This window comes from Nannobrachium achirus, assembly GCF_963921795.1.
Source record: "Nannobrachium achirus genome assembly, chromosome: 5".
Taxonomy (NCBI): Eukaryota; Metazoa; Chordata; class Actinopteri; order Myctophiformes; family Myctophidae; genus Nannobrachium; species Nannobrachium achirus.
The window spans coordinates 11,089,547-11,111,687 of NC_137814.1; the positions used below are offsets into that span (position 1 = coordinate 11,089,547).

The following is a 22,141-nucleotide window of genomic DNA, read 5'->3' on the forward strand; positions in this document are numbered from 1 at the left end:
TATATGATGTGTTAATACCAAATAGAAATGATTAAAACGCATCATTATAAAAGGGGGGGAAACGCTGCCCTCTGCTGCTTTTTAGGCAGCACTGAATCTGTTCCTTAGAGATTATGAATGACAAAACAGTAAAACATGATATAGACCTAATGTAGGCCCACATGATAAATTATTGTCCACAAAAGCCAGACTAATGTCAAACAGATAAAATAAATTAACATTAGACCAATTGGAACAATCCGAAATGTATTATTCATACCAAATTATTACTATTTCTTATAACTGAAAAAAATACTATTCTAAGCTTCTATTGATCTGTTTAGCAGTCTATGATAATATGTTATATCAATGGTGATTTTCACTTTGTTGGGTGATCAAGACAGCTTTGGAAAACGTTATTCACACCCAATTTAATTGTTTTGATTAATTTAAGAGCAGAGCCATCATTCCAAGATGGCGGCAGCACTACAGCTGTACCATCTAGTGGTGATTCCATATATCTAAGGACTGCCGTCTCTTATTATAGAATCTCTTTGGTATTGTAGCCTATATAGGCTAGTACCAAGTTTTGTGTGATCCATACTTGGATCCGAAGGTGGCGGTAATGCAACAACAATTTGGATGCCAACCGCCGTAAAACCACAAGAAGAAGAAGAAGAAGACAAATCATTAAAAAGGGCTACTGCTTTGTTTTGGCACAAAGAGGGTGGTGAACAACTGCTCTTTTTGCAGAATCAACATCAAGAGATTTTGGAAGCATAATCTTTTACTAGGGGAATGCCATTGATTGTTTATCCTGGCGTCCCGTCATAATAATGTATAACATAAAATATAATGTATTTTAATTATTTTGTTACAAAAGAAATGCCATGGCTCGTTATTCTTAAGGTGTCCAAGAGGTTCTTCCAAAGTTGACCCTCAGGTCTATAACTGGGTGTTATAGGAGTCCTTAGAAATTTAGAACCACTGATTTAGGCCCATGAATGGCACAGGGAAAACAAAGTTAAAATGATATCACTTCAAGCTAACATCCCTCCGGAACAAACATTTTTCAGGAGTCTTTGCTGCGCATTGTAATATTTCACACAAGACATTTATGCTTTATTTTGAACATTGTTAGGGGGATTCTATTTATTAGAAACCTACTAGATAAATACTAAAAGAGTTTAATTCCTATTGGAAAGATGCTCTCTCTAACCATCTGAATTATCAAACCATAGATCACACTAACGGTGTTGCATAACTCTGACCTACACAATGCGTTTTGGACACTAAAACTAAGCACAGAAGTAAAACTTAACTGTAGAAAAGCGTTTGTATAAAATATATTACACAATATCTACTAGGAATCTATTTTATAGACAGAGGTACATGCTGGTTATACTAAATAGTACTGCTCCTCCTCCAATCAAAGTGCACTGTAGGACGATGAGGTCATCAAATTATGTTGGCACAGTGACTATATCTTATTTTACCAGCAGATGGCAATTCAGAGTAGAGTATGAAACAATTAATACAGAAATGATTAAGCTAGATATGTCAAATTTGCTTGAACAGGAAAAACAAAAAAAATATATATATATATTTTATGACATTCTTTCAACAACCATGACTGATGGTCTCAGTAAAGAACTGTAAACAAATCATTAAAAAGGTCATTGTCTGACTCAATGAGGGTGGTGAACAACTATCCTTTTTACAGATTCAAGACATTTTGTAAGCATAATTTATGACAGCGGGAATGCCAGTGATTTATTATTCTGGCTTCCCTACATAAAGATGTGTAACTTAATGTGTTTTAATTATGAAAAGAATAGCATAGCCAGTCATTCTTATGCTTACATGAGGTTCTTCCAAAATAGACCCTCAGGTCTGTAACTGAGTGTTATAGGAGTCTTTGAAAATAAAATGTTTGAGAACCACTGATCTAGGCCCATGTTTGACACAGGGAAAAGAGAGTTAAAATGCTATTACTTCAAGCTATCATCCCTCTGGAACAGAAATGTCCTAGGAGTCTTTGCTGCACATTGTGGTCAACCCACTTGTACTATTTCATGTCTTTAATGAAATAGAATGTTATAGTTTATAAAGCCACTTTTCTACAGTTATTAAGTTCAGCTTTTGTGTGTGTCTTATCTACTATTACATTTTTCTTAGAGCCGCATCCCACTTCCACGCCCATTTCGCCTCCACTTCAACTCATAGCTAGAGCAGATGTCGGTAGAGTGTAGGGAATCAGAGCAGATGTCGGTAGAGTGTAGGGAATAAAACCGCCCATAACTCTATCATTGGCCCCCCGTTGCCATGGTGACCGCCGTCCATTGGCTCGTATTCCCAGCTATGGGACCGGCGGATCCAATTTCAACCGAGGGGGGCGTAGCCAGAACACACACACACACACACACACACACACACACAACACACACACACACACACACACACACACACACACACAAACATCCGTATACCACGTCATCGCATCACCAATACGTTTTATTTATTATTATTTTATTTTTTTTCCAATTTTTTTTTCTCAAACAATTTTTTTTCTCAAAAAAAATTTTTTCTCAAAATTTTTTTTTCTCTAAAAATTTTTTTTTGAGAATTTTTTTTTTCTCAAATTTTTTTTCTTCTCAAAAACATTTTTTTTCTCAATTTTTTTTTCTCAAAATTTTTTTTTTCTCAAATTTTTTTTTTCTAAAATTTTTTTTTCTCAAATTTTTTTTCTCAAATTTTTTTTCTCTAAATTTTTTTTTCTCAATTTTTTTTTTCTCAATTTTTTTTTTCTCAAAAATTTTTTTTTCTATAATTTTTTTTTTTAGAAAATATTTTTTTTCTCTTTTTTTCTCAATTTTTTTTTTCTCAAAAAAATTTTTTTTCTCAAAAATGTTTGACTTTTTTTTCGCAAAAAACTTTTTTTTCCTCAAAAAACTTTTTTTTTCTCAAAAAACTTTTTTTTCTCAAAAAAAATTATTTTCTCAAAAAAACCATCAGATCGTGGCCACCCTGTACCTCAGGGATTTGTTTTCGACGAATATTTACTCCTATCCACAATTTTCCCCGGGGGTTTACTGGAGACTATCAGGACCAAACTTCCGGGTTTAACAGCAGACATACAAGCTCACGTCGCGTCGCAGATTCAACCCGTTGTGAGCTTGTAAATCGGCAGCGGAAGATCGGTGCAAACGTCTGCGCAATGCACTATGGGGCGTAGGAAAATCGTGGATAGACGCAACGCGACGACCTAGAGGGGAGGCCGGCGCAGCCGGCCAACCTTCTAGTTTTGAACATTGTTAGGGGGCTTCTATTTATTAGAAACCTACTAGATAAATACTAAAAGAGTTTAATTCCTGTTGGGAAAATGCTCTCTCTAACCATCTAAATTATCAAACCATAGATCTTACTAACGGTGTTGCATAACTCTGACCTACACAATACGTTTTGGACACTAAAACTACGCACAAAAGTAAAACGTAATAACTTTAGAAAATCGGTTGTATAAAATATATTACACAATATCTACTGGGAATCTATTTTAATGTAAGATAGACTGAAGTGCATGCTGGTTATGCTAAATAGTACTGCTTCTCCTCCAATCAAAGTGCACCGTAGGATGAGGAGGGGACAACGTCGGCACAGTGACTATATCTTATTTTAGAGCAGGAAACAGTACAGAAATGATTGAGCTATTAGCTATTAGCTCTATTCATATGAGACAACCACAATCAAATAGGAAATAATGACATAGCATTCATAGACCACCAGAAAAGAAAGAAAAGTTTTTAATAGGCCTAAATGTAGCCAATTTCTTACAAGCATTTTATTCTTTCTGGAGAGAGCATCTTATTTACCTTATTTTTTTATTAAAGGAGTCGTTCAACAAAATAAAAATCTTTTCTGTCAATTACACACCCCATGAAGCCTTGAATTCATGGATTGTTTTGTTTGTACAGCATTCGTAAGCCAACAGTTTGATGAGGGTTGGTGAAACAGGCTCCAGTGGAGTCTCCAGTAGAAGACTCAACTGACCTGCCATCCAATTATTGGCTCAGGAATGCAACAAACACAAAACAATCCATGAGTTCAAGGCTTCATGGGGCTTGACAATTGGTTGGATGTGACTTACGGGAGCTATGAGTGTTACTGTAAAAAGCAATAAAGAAACTGCTGGCTTATTGTGTCTAAAAAGACATATTTAGCCACTTGTACGCATGCCCCCATGCATACGCATGCCCCACATTTTAGCACAGTAAACGCAATAAAACAATAGAACGAAGCAAATGAAAACATTTTAACACTCACTTTTTCTTTTCTCTAATTACAATCTAAAATATGAACCATTGTTGTAAAAAAACAAAGTTGTCCTTTAAGTCATTAATAGGGTGAAAAGATAGATTCGCTCATACAGGAAAACACAAACAAGATTTTTTTTATGACACTCTTTTGACAACCATGACTGAGATGTTTGTTCACTATGGTCTTAGTGAAGAACTGTGTGGACAAATGATTAAAAAGGGCTTCTGCTTAGTTTGGCACAAAGAGGGTGGTGAGCAACTGCCCTTTTTGCAGAATCAACATCAAGAGATTCTGGAAGCATAATTTATTATTAGGGGAATGCCAGTGAAAGTTTATCCTGGCGTCCCGTCATAATAATGTATAACATAAAGTATAATGTATTTTAATTATTTTGTTATGAAATGAATGGAATGTCTGATTGATAAGGCGTCCAAGAGTTTCTTCCAAAGTTGACCCTCAGGTCTATAACTGAATCCTACTGAAGCCTACTAGATAAATACTAAAAGAGTTTAATTCCTACTGGGAAGATGCTCTCTCTAACCATCTGAATTATCAAACCATAGATTATACTAACGGTGTTGCATAACTCTGACCTACACAATGCGTTTTGGACACTAGAACTAAGCACAAAAGTAAAACTTAATAACTGTAGAAAAGCGGTTGTATAAAATATATTACACAATATCTACTGGGAATCTATTTTAATGTAAGATATACTGAAGTGCATACTGGTTATGCTAAATAGTACTGCTTCTCCTCCAATCAAGTGCACCGTAGGATGAGGAGGGGAAAACATCGCACAGTGACTATATCTTATTTTACCAGCAGATGGCAATTCAAAGTAGAGTAGGAAACAGTACAGAAATGATTGAGCTATTAGCTATTAGCTCTATTCATATGAGACAACCACACAATCAAATAGGAAATAATGACATAGCATTCATAGACCACCAGAAAAAATACAAAAAATGTTTTTAATAGGCCTAAATGTAGCCAATTTCTTACAAGCACTTTATTCTTTCTGGAGAGAGCATCTTATTTACCCTCCTTCGTTTCTTTTTTTCTTCTTTATTAAAGAGTAGTTCAACAAAAAAAATCTTTTCTGTCAATTACCCCATGAAGCCTTGAATTCGTGGATTGTTTTGTTTTTACAGCATTCGTAAGCCAACCGTTTGATGAGGGTTGGTGAAACAGGCTCCAGTGGAGTCTCCGGTAGAAGACTCAACTGACCTGCCACCCAGTCATCCAATTATTGGCTCAGGAATGCAACAAACACAAAACAATCCATGAGTTCAAGGCTTCATGGGGCTTGAAATTGATAGAAATTAAGTCATTTAGGGTGAAAAGATAGATTCGCTCTAACAGGAAAACACAAACAAGATTTTTTTTATGACACTCTTTCGACAACCATGACTGAGATAATGTATTTTAATTATTTTGTTATGAAATGAATGGAATGGCCTGTTATTAAGGCATCCAAGAGGTTCTTCCAAAGTTGACCCTCAGGTATATAACTGGATGTTTAGGAGTCCTTAAAGATAAAATGTTTAGAACCACTGATCTAGGCCCATGCATGGCACAGGGAAAACAACATTAAAATGATATCACTTCAAGCTAACATCCCTCCAGAACATACTTTTCTCAGGAGTTTTTGCTTATTATACTATTTCATGACAAACATTTACATTTTATTTTGAACATTGTTAGGGGGCTTCTATTTATTAGAAACCTACTAGATAAATACTAAAAGAGTTTAATTCCTACTGGGAAGATGCTCTCTCTAACCATCTGAATTATCAAACTATAGATCCTACTAACGGTGTTGCATAACTCTGACCTACACAATACGTTTTGGACACTAAAACTAAGCACAGAAGTAAAACTTAATAACTGTAGAAAAGCGTTTGTATAAAATATATTACACGATATCTACTGGGAATCTATTTTAATGTAAGATAGACTGAAGTGCATGCTGGTTATGCTAAATAGTACTGCTTCTCCTCCAAACAAAGTGCACTGTAGGACGAGGAGGGGACAACGTTGTCAATGATGTCAGCACAGTGACTATATCCTTTACCAGCAGATAGCAATTCAGAGTAGAGGAGGAAACAGTACAGAAATGATTGAGCTATTAGCTATTAGCTCTATTCATATGAGACAACCACATAATCAAATAGGAAATAATGACATACAGTAACAGTAGCATTCATAGACCACCAGAAAAAGAAAGAAAAAAAACGTTTTTAATAGGCCTAAATGTAGCCAATTTCTTACAAGCATTTTATTCTTTCTGGAGAGAGCATCTTAATTACCCTCCTTCGATTATTTTTTGAGCGGTGGTAAACCGCTCCATAGAGTGGCTGTGCGTGTGTCTGTAGCCTTTTTCCTCAGCGTTTTGCCATAGCAAAACGTGTGTGTGTAGCCTGTGTGTACATCGTAGACTCAAATCCTAGTCTGAAGACGTTATGCAAGCACGACCACCGCTCACTTCACATTGGGTGTGATTTTTCTTCTTTATTAAAGGAGTAGTTCAACCAAAAAAATATATATTATTTTCTGTCAATTACACACCCCATGAAGCCTTGAATTCATGGATTGTTTTGTTTTTACAGCATTCGTAAGCCAACATTTTGATGAGGTTTGGTGAAACAGGCTCCAGTGGAGTCTCCAGTAGAAGACTCAACTGACCTGCCACCCAGTCATCCAATTATTGGCTCAGGAATGCAACAAACACAAAACAATCCATGAGTTCAAGGCTTCATGGGGCGTGAAAAGATAATTCGCTCTAACAGGAAAACACAAACTCGTTGTTTTCGACAACCATGACTGAGATGTTTGTTCACTATGGTCTTAGTGAAGAACTGTGTGGACAAATCATTAAAAAGGGCTACTGCTTTGTTTTGGCACAAAGAGGGTGGTGAACAACTGCTCTTTTTGCAGAATCAACATCAAGAGATTTTGGAAGCATAATTTTTTATTAAGGGAATGCCAGTGATCGTTTATCCTGGCGTCCTGTCATAATAATGTATAACAAAACATATAATGTATTTTGTTATGAAATGAATGTAATGGCCCGTTATTAAGGCGTACAAGAGGTTCTTCCAAAGTTGTCCCTCAGGTCTATAACTGGATGTTATAGGAGTCCTTAAAAATACATTTTTTAGAACCACTGATCTAGGCCCATGAATGGCACAGGGAAAACAACATAATGATATCACTTCAAGCTAACATCCCTCCGGAACATACTTTCCTCAGGAGTTTTTGCTTGTACTATTTCATTTCATGAAGAACATTTACATTTTATTTTGAACATTGTTAGGGGGCTTCTATTTATTAGAAGCCTACTAGATAAATACTAAAAGAGTTTAATTCCTACTGGGAAGATGCTCTCTCTAACCATCTGAATTATCAAACTATAGATCCTACTAACGGTGTTGCATAACTCTGACCTACACAATACGTTTTGGACACTAAAACTAAGCACAGAAGTAAAACTTAATAACTGTAGAAAAGCGTTTGTATAAAATATATTATACGATATATACTGGGAATCTATTTTATAGACAGAAGTACATGCTGGTTATACTAAATAGTGCTGCTTCTCCTCCAATCAAAGTGCACTGTAGGACAACGAGGGGACAAAATTGTCAAATGATGTCAGCACAGTGACTATATCTTATTTTACCAGCAGATGGCAATTCAGAGTAGAGTAGGAAACAGTACAGAAATGATGAAGCTAGATATGTCAAATTTGCTCGAACACGAAAAACATAAACAAAAAAATAATGTATGGCATTCTTTCGACAACCATGACTGAGATGTATGTTCACTATGGTCTTAGTAAAGAAATGTAAACAAATCATTAAATCATTAATAAGGGCTTCTGCTTGTTTGGCACAAAGAAGACAGTGAACAACTATTGTTTTTGCAGAATCAAGAGATTGTGGAAGCCTAATTTATTACAGCAGGAATGCCAGTCGTTGATTATCCTTTTTTTCTTAAAGGCTTATATGAGGTTCTTCCAAAATAGGCCCTCAGGTCTGTAACGGAGTGTTATAGTGTCCTAAATGTCCTTGAAAATAAAATGTTTGAGAACCACTGACCACAGTCTTTGCTGCACATTGTGGTCAACCCACTTGTACTATTCCTTGCATGAAATAGAAAGTTACATTTTATAAAACCACTTTTCTACAGTTAAGTTTTTGAAAAGCCATTTTTCTATAGTTAAGGGTTAGGGTTAGTTTTTGTGTGTGTCTTATTTTGAACATTGTTAGGGGGCTTCTATTTATTAGAAACCTACTAGATAAATACTAAAAGAGTTTAATTCCTACTGGAGAGATGCTTTCTCTAACCAGCTGAATTATCAAACCATAGATCATGCTAACGGTGTTGGGTAACTCTGACCTACACAATGCGTTTTGGACACTAAAATTACACAAGAAAGCTAAACGTAATAACTGTAGAAAAGTGGTTGTATGAAATATAACACGATATCTACTGGTAATCTATTTTATTATAAGATAGACCGAAGTGCATGCTGGTTATGCTAAATAGTACTGCTTCTCCTCCAATCAAAGTTCAAAGATGTCGGCACAGTGACTATATCCTATTTTACCAGCAGATGGCAATTCAGAGTAGAGCAGGAAACAGTACAGAAATTAAAAAGCTAGATGTGTCAAATTTGCTCAAACAGGAAAAACACAAAAATGTAATATTTTATGACATTCTATCACTAGGTTCACTTTGGTCTTAGTGAAGAACTGTAAGAGACAATCCTTTAAAAAGGGCTTCTGCTTTGATTGGCACAAAGAAAGAGGGTGGCGAATAACTACACTTTCTTAACGGCTAGAATGCCAGTGATCGTTTATCCTGGCATCCCAACATAAATAATGTTTTTAATTATTTTGTTATGAAAGGAATAACATGGCCAGACCCTCAGGTCTGTAACTGAGTGTTACAGGGGCCCTTGTAAATAAAATGTTTGAGAACCACTGATCTAGGCCCATGATTGGCACAGGGGAGAGAAAGTTAAAAGTCTTTCCTGCCCATTATGATCAACCCACTTGGACTATTTCATCTAAGACATTTACAGTACATTATATTTTGAACATTGATAGGGGGCTTCTATTTATTAGAAACCTACTAGATAAATACTAAAAGAGTTTAATTCCTACTGGAAAGATGCTCTCTCTAACCATCTGAATTAGCAAACCATAGATCGTACTAACAGTGTTTTATAACCTACTACACAATGTGTTTTGGACACTAAAACTAAGCACAAAAGTAAAACGTAATAATAACTTTAGAAAAGTGGTTTTATAAAATATAACACAATATCTACTGGGAATCTATTTTATTATAAGATAGACCGAAGTGCATGCTGGTTATGCTAAATAGTACTGCTTTTCCTCCAATCAAAGTGCACCATTGGACGAGGAGGGGACAACCTCGTCAAAATGCTAATCCATTGTCCTCTGCACTGGTGCAGATACTGTCCTCACGATACACTTACTTACTAAAAAGTCAGTAGAAAGGAGGTGATACACTGTACAATGAGTACAGTGTACATGTGCACTATAACAGTAGACAAGGTGGCCAAGTGGTTATAGTAGAGGAAAAAATAGGCCAGAAGTTGACCATACCCCTACCCGGGGTAGAACAAAACGCGACATAGTTTTTTCATATCTTTAGGATGTCCCCTTCATGAAATGGATTGTCCCGAGTTTTACTTTTACTGCAAAAGTCATGAAATTGATCCATGAAGGGACTCACCACATAAGCAAAAAAACGCCTATCCTGAAAGATGGAGTTCCAAGTCAAACCTTTGTCATTTTCTACCTGCAGGTTGTTTTTACCTCATACTTGCACAGATGGTCTACAGGTAGTGTCCTTACATCCCAGAACAATCAGAATGCAAAAATATGGTTCTGTTTTGAATCTGCTGCCTTTTATATAAGGACTTTCTATAGGCGGAAATGACATTCCTAAGGAAAATTCCCCTGTAATCCTTCTATAAGGGGTAGTACAAACTATGACAAAGTTTTTTCATAACTTTTACTTGTCCTCTTCATGAAATGGATGGTCAGTAGTTTTGCTTTTACTGCAAAAGTCATGAAATTGATCCATGAAGGGACTCACCACATAGGCAAAAAAACGCCTACCCTGAAAGATGGAGTTCCAAGTCAATCCTTTGTCATTTTCTATTGCTGGTTGTTTTTACCTCATTCTTGCACAGATGGTCTACAGGTAGCGTCCTTAAATCCCAAAATAATCAGAATGCAAAAAAGTGATTTACCAAGAAAGTGCAGAAATATCCCCAAAAGTTAATCATACACCATTTCCACTTACTGGTAGGGAAGGAGCTGGAAACAAGGGCCTACTACAAACTTGATATCCCGGTATCAATAAGCTTTGGGCTTATCAAGCTTGTTATTAAGCATAGCGGCCCATGACATAATGTTTAAATAATCAAGACAAGAGGCGATCAATACATTGTTACGGTACTATTCATAATATATAGCCATTTAACACTTACTGCACACTAATGAATGATTTTCTAAAGATATTAAATGACAATATTTTTTACTTTTGTCAATTTTCATCCTCATAGACAAACTCAGACTCACAACAACTGGCCAATACAAAAAGATACCAGTTCTGTTCAGAATCTCACATCTCACATCTTCCCACAAAATATTATAAAGCGCTCAACAGTGGGCTCGATAAAAGCCCATGGGTCAATAAGCAGGATCGATAAGGTGCTCATTATCAATACAAATTAACGAACTCCATTCAGATTGTCAATAGGGAATACACCAACAACCAAAACAAAAGAAACCAGAAGAATAATGTCATAATATGCTTGTATTGTGAATCAGGAGTTTTTCTATATATGTGTGCCATTCTTACTGCATGCCAAATAATCAAACAGCAGCTTTTTCTCATTTTAATTTATTTTGTTTATTTCTTTTTCAATATTTTCATATCAACAACTAATTTGAGTGTGAGGGGGACTGACCAATTTGCAAAGCTGGTCAATGGATACAAAGTGATCTCCCAAATTCGGACATAATTTTGTCAGGAGATTTCGTGACGTAATTGGCTGTGTATCTATTGGTCAATGGCTGGTCAATGGATTAATTGAATTCCGTCTTACTATTTATGTTATGGTAATAAATATGGTATGATGGTATATATTATTATAATATAAACGGTAAGAAGGAATTCAGTTCCCAGTGGATTACAACCAAGGGCCACTACAATGCTCTACAGTCAAGGCTGGTCCACAAGGCACAAGCTGGTATAAAAGGATTGTGTAATTTCTTGTTTATTTTAGTTTACAGGCAATGTACTGTAAATACAGGAGCAATATTATGTACAACACAATCCCACAGAGACATTGAGGCACGTACTACTTTGACTGCAACAATCCTTATCATAGCAGTAGAGTTGGGTGAGGTCTCTTACTGCTTGGTGCAGGCTATTTTTTGAACAGGACAGGCTTTAGTGATGTATCCTTTAGCATCCAACCCTTCCCAACTGGATTCCACAGAAGGGGTTTGGGGACATGATTGTGGCACCATATACTGTACCAGTTTGGTACATAGCCTGTTGAACATTCAAAACTATCCTCAGTGGGAGGCAGATGTGAGACTGGCATGTCTGTCGTTGATGCAAGAATACAACGGAGCTCATCAAGACTAGAACACACCTGGCCCTTTGCCTTCTGTTTTAGGCCATAGAGAGTGAGGGCATATTGTCTTGAACATCCTGAAGCCTCTGGTAGACTATCTGTCAAGCCAAAGGTTCTCAGACCCTGACCTAATTTATATGTACAGTACTATGGATATACTTGTGTTGCTTGGAATAGCTGCCATTTTCATGCATGCTGGTCATGGGATAGACAACGATACATCCCAATGTCTGATATTACAAATACATTGGGAGTGGCTTTGTGTGAGAGTCTTCTAGCATGGCACGCATTGACTGGATGCAATGCAATGAGCAGCCTGTTCAGAATAAGCAATAATACAGCTTTCAACAAGCTGGCGAAGCACATTCATGAACTTCGGGATCTGAGAATCTTTGGCTTACTGCATGCCAAATAATCAAATATTGGTCAGTCTCCCTTACACTGCTCAAAATAGTTGTTGATTGAAAAAGAAATAGATGAAAATGAGAAAAGGCTGCTGATTATTTGGCATTAAGAATGGCGCACAAAGTGTAGTGTATTCTACTGAATATAGGCTTACATACGTACATACTGTACTGCATCTAAGTCTGAATACCATAGACTGCTTATAGAACAATATGTTTGCTGCTTTTGAGGTGAAGAGAATTAGGCCTTGGGATGTAGGGACACTACCTGTAGACCATCTGTGCAATATGAGATAAAACAACCAGCAGGTAGAAAATGACAAAGGATTGACTTGGAACTCCATCTTTCAGGGTAGGCTTTTTTACCTACCTTTATGTACCTTTATGGATCAATTTCATGACCTCTGCAGTAAAAGTAAAACTACTGACCATCCATTTCATGAAGAGGACAAGTAAAAACACTGTCAGGGTTTGTACTACCCCTTATAGAAGATTATCTCCAGGATCACAGGGGATTCTTCCTTAGGAATGTCATTTCCGCCTATAGAAAGTCCTTATATTAAAGGCTGCAGATTCAAAACAGAACCATATTTTTGCATTCTGATTGTTCTGGGATGCAAGGACACTACCTGTAGACCATATGTGCAAGTATGAGGTAAAAACAACCTGCAGGTAGAAAATGACAAAGGATTGACTTGGAACTCCATCTTTCAGGATAGGCGTTTTTTTGCCTATGTGATGAGTCCCTTCATGGATCAATTTCATGACTTTTGCAGTCAAAGTAAAACTTGGGACAATCCATTTCATGAAGGGGACATCCTAAAGATATGAAAAAACTATGTCGCGCTTTGTTCTACCCCGGGTAGGGGTACCTCGAAAACTAAGGCTCTTTTTTAGGGTTTTTTCCTCCTCTATTAAGGCAATAGACTGGTACTCCATTTTGCTCTGCATGTGTGGGTTCAGATCCCATCCTCGTTGTCTAATGCAGGTTTCCTGTAGTTTTCCATTATATTACAGTTTATAAATATAGACATTTGGAGAGAGTCATTGCGCTAACAAAACAAAATGTCTATTGCAAACCAAACACAGTAAGAGTAATGTATCAGTGCATATTTTGAATAGGCTGATGAAATTGATAGAATTAGTTTATTCCCTGATTAGAGCCAAACGGCTAAGACAAAAATCAACAGCTAAGAATTATTTTCAGACCTATTTAACCGAGGAGCAGTTATGAGAGCAAGTCTCTCCTGGCTTTCTTTCCTGTTTCGATTTTCCACGACCACTGTAAATCTCCCTCTGTCTCTTTCCGTTGACATTTTATGATCCATTTGTACACGCACACACGCACGCACGCACGCACGCTTATCAATGTGCCCGGGGTCCAAATGGACACTTACGGGTCTGTAACCCTGAGTGTGATGTATTGATGTATTTACCTTGTTTATTGTAAACCGCTCTGGATTAAGAGTGTCTGCTAAATGCCTAAATTGTAAATTGTGCACTCTCTGGGTTAAATGATTTCTGAGGATTGTAGATTGGTGTCCCAGAGAGGACCTGCAGAAGGATTGTGACTGCACATCTTTAGGTCTATATGACTGACACTGCTTCAGTGTTGTTGAAGGCGTCTTTTGCTCCTGTCACCTGCAGAACGACTGCGACTGTGCATCAGATTGTTCCTGCGCCTGTTCCATCTGCACCAAGCACAAAGACCAGTCACAAAACCATGCACCCCACCTAGAACGAGCCCTGGATGGTAAGTGTGTGTGTGTGTGCGTGCGTGCGTGCGTGCGTGTGTGCGTGTGCCCGTGCGCGTGCGCAACACAGCCAAACGTGTGGGTAGCGCCCCTGCCAAAGAATTGCCAAAATGCAATACTGTTCTGTTGGTATTCACCTTTGTTGCAATACTGCTCTGTTGGTATTCACTTGTGTTGCTTAGTGCATTGAGTCTCTCCCACAGTAATAATATTTTTTACACTTTATTAATTTTACACTCAGTGCCAGGGAAGCCCAAAACAAAAGTGAATGCCAGCAGAACAGTATTGCAGGCCATTTTTGGGGTGTAAAGGTGAGTAATCAATGACAAATATGATTTCTACCACTTTTTCGAGTCACGTGTTCAAATACTGGATTCTGATTGGCTAAATTCCGGAGGTTATGAGAGGACCACTGCCGCAAAGTTGTGTGTCCGAGATCAATGCGCCTCAGTGTACATCCGGGGACTTTCCCCCAACCAACAAATGAAGGTCGCAGCGGTCCTATGTTTACTAACGTGCGTACTATCGTCGCCGATTTATTTGGATCCAATGCAATCCGCCAACTTTAAAGCCCCTTTTCTCTGAACCTATGCCTTTCTGGAAGCGAACAGCCTCTATTTACGGCCGGAACGGTCCTTCTAACTGACGTTAGCTTAGCTGTATGCTAGACATCTTTCTCTGCATGGAGTTGGCGTCATCTGGTGGTGAGTAGAAGATGTTGTTTGTGGAACTATTTGCTGTTGTCGCGGAAGTTTTATAGGCAATAATGATTGTAACTTAAGATCCTTGCAAGTTACAACTATGTGTTTTCTTTCATGTATACGGGAAAAAGTGGTAGAAAAGCTATTTACCACTCGGGGTCGGACATTATGCTCTCATAATGTCCTCTCACTCGGGGTAAATTGCTTACATAAAACACATTACGCATTGATATTATTAAAGGGGAAATATAATGGTAAAGTTAAGTTTTCTTTTTGTGGGTAGTTTATCTAAGCAATGATAATGAATAGTCTTCAGCTTCTGCTATTTCTGCCAGTGGGAGCGTTCCTACAAAATCAGTGCAACAAGAGATTTCTGCACTCAATCAGTATAGCCTTGTAGTGATATTGATCTGTATGTTTTCTGCTTCAGTTGCAGCTGGAGGAAATGTCTCCTCTATAAAAGTGTAGCCATAAAGTGTCCAGTGTTTTTAGCATCTATACAGCTCCATAGTTTTTTAAGCATACGTTTAACCTCCCAGTTTAAGCTTGAATAAACACATCAATATAGATGGATGTGTTTTACCGCCCTTCTCAAGGCCATCCTGTTTAAGCCCTTTGTTGTATGGCGAATTGTATTCGTATGCCACATCGCGATGCATTGCAAGCTTGTAGATCATAATTTTTTCCGCTATTTTTGAAAATGGTTATAATGACGCTTACTATGATATATGATAATAGGTTAAAAATTGCGTTATCCACTTGAACCCCAGGCATCCATATTCTTGGTGGAACATTAGCCAAAAATAGTCGATCTACAGTACAAGCTCACAACATGTTGCAAGCTCATTGTTGCGTGCTTGGAGGTGGGCTATTTTACATTTCTCACAGCGAGATTCCGTGTAGACAGGGGGGAAAGGGCAAGTACAGTTGTAACTCAAGTCCGTTTCTCTAAGAAGAGAGGGTTGAAAGTGTTAATCATTTCACTCCCTTGTGTGTTTTGTGTCCCCAGGGGACGAAGAGGCCATCACCTCCCTCATCCAGCACCACGTCCCTGATGCCAGGCTGATGGAGATGATAGGACAGGAGATGACCTACCTGCTGCCCAGCAAGGGCTTCAGGCATCGCTGCTACGCCAGCCTGTTCAGGGAGCTGGAGGAGACGCTGGACGACATGGGCCTGAGCAGCTTCGGCGTCTCCGACACCTCGCTGGAGGAGGTAGGGCCATGGTGGACAGTAACCAAGTACATCTACTTGAGTACTGTACTTAAGTACTCTTTTTTTGGAGTGTTTGAGGGCTTGATGACATCACTTGATGCAGACAGTAAAGATTTCTCTTGTCATTTTATTCTTGACTGGAGAGAGTCCTTCAGGTTGATAATTAAGATATTGCTTCAGCTGTCAACTCATCTAATATATATATATATATATATATATATATATATATATATATATATATACCGGTATATGTATATGTTACAGTATGTTTGGGTAACTCAGGACGGTAAGAGTAAGAGCGCTTGTTTTGTCGTTCACCACACACTAATCACCACCAGATGGCGACGACAGCCCATAGACAGCCATTCACTAGTGCAGGCGCTGACGTCACTCGTTTGCGACTCTCTTTCTTTATTTACTAGCCTAGCTGGGCGGTGTTTAGCCATTAGCTTAGCCATTAGCTTAGCCATTAGCTTACTATGAGCGTTTATCGTGGGCTTGCCCAGGCCTTACGGCCTGGGCATAAATATAACGATTGCATTCACCACGGCTTCGTAACTCGCGCGGCCGGCGGCCCTGGCCCGCTCTTCGCGGCCACTCGCGCCTGCGGCGCTCGGGGACGAAGAGCAGGACCAAGGTCCGCTGGCCTTCGCGCCGCTTGCAATGTCGTGGACAATCGAGCGGCTCCGCCTGGAGGACGTTGTTGTGGGCGACCGCTTGTTCCGCCCCGTGCGGCACCACGAGTGCTCCGTTTCTCGACCGTCCTGTTTCTCTAACAAACCGTGACATATATATATATTAGATTTGATTATTATTTATTTTTAGTGTCATGCACCAAGGACCCCTGTGGACTTACAGGACACTACATATAATCATTGTATCGGTGTACACTAGAATAAAACCAAAAAGAATGAAGTCAGTCAGTACATTTCCTAAAACATAAATTAAAGTTTTTCATGATCATCTAACCAAAAGTTTAGTTCATCAAAAAAGGCCAGTAAACCAGGGAAGCTATTTCTTTGAATATACCTATTGATTAATAGGAAGCACATTCTTTGGACCCTGATCTCTCCTCTGTTCGACGTCACTTTGAGTCGTCTGTAGCATCACTGCAGTTTTAACATTGCAACAAGCACTACAAAGTCATTTCTACCTGTATGATATACTCCACTAGTCATTCAAAGACAAAAGGTCCGCCCTCACATGTTTGCTCACATTCACGTTGTATTCTATTCCTCCCACGGGGAATGTAATTGTCTTTACACGTGTTTTGTCTGGGATTTCCTTAGTGAGACACGAAACGTCTGCTGTGTACACTGTGCAGTAATTGCTCCCCTGTGGGAGGATATTGAATAAATGTGAACACAAGCAACATGTGAGGGCAAAACCTTTCTCCTTGAATAAACTAGTTGATTATTAGCATACAATGTCTGTCAAAAAACCTGTTGAGTTTTTCTCTTTCAGATATTCATCAAGGTCACAGCGGACGGAGAGGCTGCAAATAATCCCGGTAAATATCTCCATTAATATTCCATGACCTCCCTGTATTCCATTCTTGTGTTTCATATTACTGCACACTCACTGACTTTCCACTCTAGTAGTACATAGAATAGTGTGTTTTCCATTCCTGTGTTTACCCATTGTGAAATGTTTAGTTATTTTCTATTGTTGTAGGACAATTGTTGTCGTGTACAGCCGATTTCCTTAAGCCTGACTTGTACTTAGTTGCACGGGGATGTTGCGCACTGAAAATAACCGATCTACTTTTGTTGTGGAGCCACACGTTGTGAGCTTGTAGATTGGTACACAGGCACAACCAGAGGCGCCGGGTTTTGTCCATGCCGCGGGGGGCTGAAGCCATATCGAGTGCTAAGTTTCAGTGCCTCCTCCGTGTGACAGTTCAGCAGAGTAAGATGGTTTAGTCTTGCTTGTCCCATTGTGGATCGCAGATAGGTTTTCAGTCTCCGCAGCCCTGAAAATGACCAATCTCTCCCACAGCCCCCACACCAGCCCCCCCACAGGAATGTACCTGCCCGGTTAAAACAAAAGAACTATAGGCAACGTTTGCATACATGCAAATAGGTTATGGGAGCGCTCCGCCTCCCAACGGTTAGTTTCAATGTCTCCCACAGCCCCCACACCAGCCCCCCCCACAGGAATGATGGGGGCTGGTGTTTTCCCCTCAAACAAAGCTGTACGTGTTAATTTCGGCTTGATCTCGCGGGGTGCCGCAGCCATTCATACCCCACAGACTCGGCGCCTATGGGCACAACCAAATAGATTTCTCGTGGATTGGCAGAACATTGAGCTTGTAGATCAGCTATTTTTGCTATTTTTATCTCTGACTTTGAACGTTTCTCTGACGTTTCTTGCCATTTGTGGGTTTCTGAAGAAATACACTCCATTCTCCATAGAAATTAGAAAAGGAAAAACAGGGAAAGAAACATGTGGAAAAAAATGCATTTGCAGGACAGTTTCAGGAAAAGAAAAAAAGCCTTGAAATGGTGCATCTGTATTAGACAGCATATTAATATTATAGTCCACACTCACAAGCGTAATTTGTATAGGGTTGATGGGTTTAATAAACCCAAGGGCCCCCCTACTGGGGACAGTATTATAAATTCATAGGCTATTATATTGTCGTTGTCGGTCATTTTAATAAAAATCACACTTGTGTGAACTGAGCGGTGGAGTCTGTGTGTGTGTGTGTGTGTGTGTGTGTGTGTGTGTGTGTGTGTGTGTGTGTGTGTGTGTGTGTGTGTGTGTGTGTGTGTGTGTGTGTGTGTGCGCGTGCGTGCGTGCGTGCGTGCTGCGTGCGTGCGCGAGTGTGAGTGTGCCTTGCCTGTTCTGGCCTGGCCTGAACAACAGCGCCCCTCCCTTAACATGTGTGGTCATAAAAGGTACTGTAGGCTACATACAGACAGACAGACAGACACGGACGGAGACAGACATACCCACACACACGGCCACGTATAGGAGCGTTGTGACCACCGCTCAAAAATGATTTAAACTAGTGAAAACAGCCGATCTACAAGCACACAACGCCTCGCACCGCGAGGCGTTGTGTGCTTGTAGATCTGCTGTTTTCACTACTGTTGTGCGACAGCCTTGTACGATGAAGCAGGGCTTTGCTTTGCGAAAGAACATACACATTTGAAACTTGGAGATACGAGGTTTACACCCAACAACGACGATATGTATTTTGTCATTTCCAATATATCTATTGGCCCCCCTCACGGCAGTATAGGGCCCTTTTTATCTGAAAACCCATGCATAATAAGATCTAATTTCGCCCCTGTCCACTCTGCTCTATTATGTTCATTGCTTTGCTTGTTGACCACAGAAGCCAGAGGGGTCATGCTGGCCAACGATGCCCCTACCGATGAGGCCCCTGACAGTGCAGGGAGGTGTTCCAGGCAGGTGAAGGGGACCAGACTCATCCTGAAACAGTTCTTTGCCCTGCTGATCAAGAGGTTGCACCATGCCACACGCAGCCACAAAGACTTCCTAGCACAGGTACACTACCGCTTTAGGCTTATTGTACCAGACAAGGACGTGCTGGGCCCCTGATTCAGCCTGGGAAAAAGAGTTGGAGAGGCCCTCATTGCGCGCTATAGAGAGAGATCTCTCTCTATAGCGCTGCTGCTACTCAAAGATTTGCCATTTCAGATCATGACAAGTGGGCCAATTGCATGAGTTATATTTCGTCGTTGTCGGGTGGAAACCTTGTATGTCCAAAACCGTTTGTTTTGTATCTATCATTTAAAAAAAGGATTTAAACTAGTGAAAACAGCCGATCTACAAGCACACAACGCCTCGCACCGCGAGGCGTTGAGTGCTTGTAGATCGGCTGTTTTCACTACTTTTGTGCAACGGTCTTGTATGATGATAAGAGGTTTCTGCCCGACAGTGACGATTTACTTTGTTGGCAGTCCCCAAAATGGAACGAAGGCCGACATTTTATATTTTTTCCTAATGGCCGGGAATGAACCGGCCGTTCGGGAGTTGTCCCGCTTTTCCCAATGGCCAGCACGTCCCTGGTACCAGATGTATGTATGCACAGTACGTACGGTATGTACTGTATACGGGTTTGAGGATGGATGGGTGGTTAGAGTAGGATTGTTGGTGAGGTGATTGATACAGATGGATTGTGGGACGGTTGGGTAAAGTGATGAGTTGTTATTGTTATACACTTTTAGCTATTTAAGCCCTATTCAAAGAAATAAAAAAGCTAAAGGGATTGTTGCTCCAATTTGGATAATAAAACCCACAAAACATCCATTAAAACAGTGTCCACCTTGATATTGGTATCAAATCTTACATTCTCCTACATTTGGCACAAACTGTTATACAGTATAACAGTTTTAACAGGCAAGGCAGGGCAAGTCCATTTTATGTCTATAGCACATTTCAACAACAAGGCAATTCAATGTGCTTTACAGTTACTTAAATAAATGAACAGTTAATAAACATTAATTTTAGATTGTACACTATATAGAACGAGAATGTGACATACTGTAACACTATTGAAAGTAGTAGCTGAAAAGCTCATGCCACCTGTCCATTGAAATCAATGTGGACGGGTCACCCATTCTATATACCACTATAAATTGTGACTGATGGCTTTGTTCTTCTATCTCTAGATTGTCCTTCCAGCCAGTTTTGTCCTGATAGCCCTGATCTTCACCATGATCGTTCCTCCATTTGGAGAGTATCCCAGTCTGACTCTGAGCCCCTGGATGTATGGAAAACAGTTCACCTTTGTCAGGTCAGTCTTCACTGGTACCAGGACATGACTTTAAAATAAGTAACATTTCACAATATATTTGTACAAGATATGTATACTGTATATGATTTTTGTTGAGCAGCACGCTTGCATGACATATTGTGTCAAATAGTATCATCACATTAGTAGATGCTAACAGCAGGGGTTTTCAAAGTGCGTGACGGGGCACCCTGGGGTGCGGCGACAGCAGTCCAAGGCTGCTGCGAGATAATTTGATAATATTTGGAATTTATTTGTGTGACGGAGAGAGTCGCAGCCCCAGCCTGAAGCCTCAAAAGTCTAGTTTCTGCCCTTGTTCCATAGGGATGTCCCTTTGGAGTGATGGTTAAGATATTGGACTTTCATGCGGGAGACCCGGGTTCGAAGCCGGGTGGGGAGGTTCGGATCACCTCCGTTACATTGGTGCCGTGACCCTGATCTGGGCTTCCCCGTAGGAGGAGGTCAAAGGGGGGTGAGTGTGACGGAGAGAGTCGCAGCCCCAGCCTGAAGCCTCAAAAGTCTAGTATCTGCCTTGTTCCATAGGGATGTCCTTTTGGAGTGATGGTTAAGATATTGGACTTTCACGTGGGAGACCCGGGTTCGAAGCCGGGTGGGGAGGTTTGGATCACCTCCGTTACATTTGGACACTTGAAAAGATATTTAGTATCATTTTAAACTTGAAGTACAAAGTCATTTTCAGTCAGTTCTAACCAAAATGGCTATTATCTCAACTTTTTCCTCGCAACATAATCACTAAAACATCGTCAAATATTTATTGGGTGCCCTGAGACAAAAAGGTTTGGGAACCCCTGCATTAGTAGATGCTTACAGTTTGTTCAATGTGTTTACTCCAGTAATGAGCGGCCCTTTGACGCCAGGATGAAGCGTTTCACAGAGCGCATGCTCAGCAGGCCAGGCCTGGGCACTCGCTGCATGGAGGGGAAGCCTCTGGGGTGAGTTTGTTTGTTTGCTTCACTCACAAAAGAATGTAAAAAGCATACGCAAGGATTCATTCAGTATAATGAATGAAAGCGAGAATGCATGAAAAAGATTATGGGGATGGGGATCACAATATCACAGTATTAATTTCAGTAGGTGTCCTTCCGGACACCAGGGTCTAAATGTTTCAATTGAAGAGCAGTGACACTGCAGATGTACTTGTTATATTGTATAACATGCTCTTCTATACAGATTGGTTACAAATACAATACTATTTTATTTGTTAACACAAGTCTCGGATTTGTAACTTTTAAGTATATAGATCAGTGAGTGCAGCCACAGAAACACATTAAGTGGCTCTCAAATGTTTTCAT

At 39.6% G+C, this 22,141-nt stretch overlaps 1 protein-coding gene across 1 annotated transcript in view; it reads left to right on the plus strand.

The window, feature by feature from the left end:
* The window catches only part of LOC308284801 (retinal-specific phospholipid-transporting ATPase ABCA4-like), a gene marked incomplete at both ends in the record, with an annotated part of 130,428 nt that overhangs the window by 74,897 nt on the left and 33,390 nt on the right, over nt 1–22,141 (plus strand). Inside the window, 6 exons of the mRNA XM_080725528.1 lie at nt 14,041–14,146; nt 15,858–16,063; nt 17,528–17,573; nt 19,407–19,579; nt 20,707–20,831; nt 21,683–21,781. Of these exons, the coding sequence (XP_080581654.1) occupies nt 14,041–14,146; nt 15,858–16,063; nt 17,528–17,573; nt 19,407–19,579; nt 20,707–20,831; nt 21,683–21,781 (755 nt within the window). The remainder of the gene's footprint in view (nt 1–14,040; nt 14,147–15,857; nt 16,064–17,527; nt 17,574–19,406; nt 19,580–20,706; nt 20,832–21,682; nt 21,782–22,141) is intronic.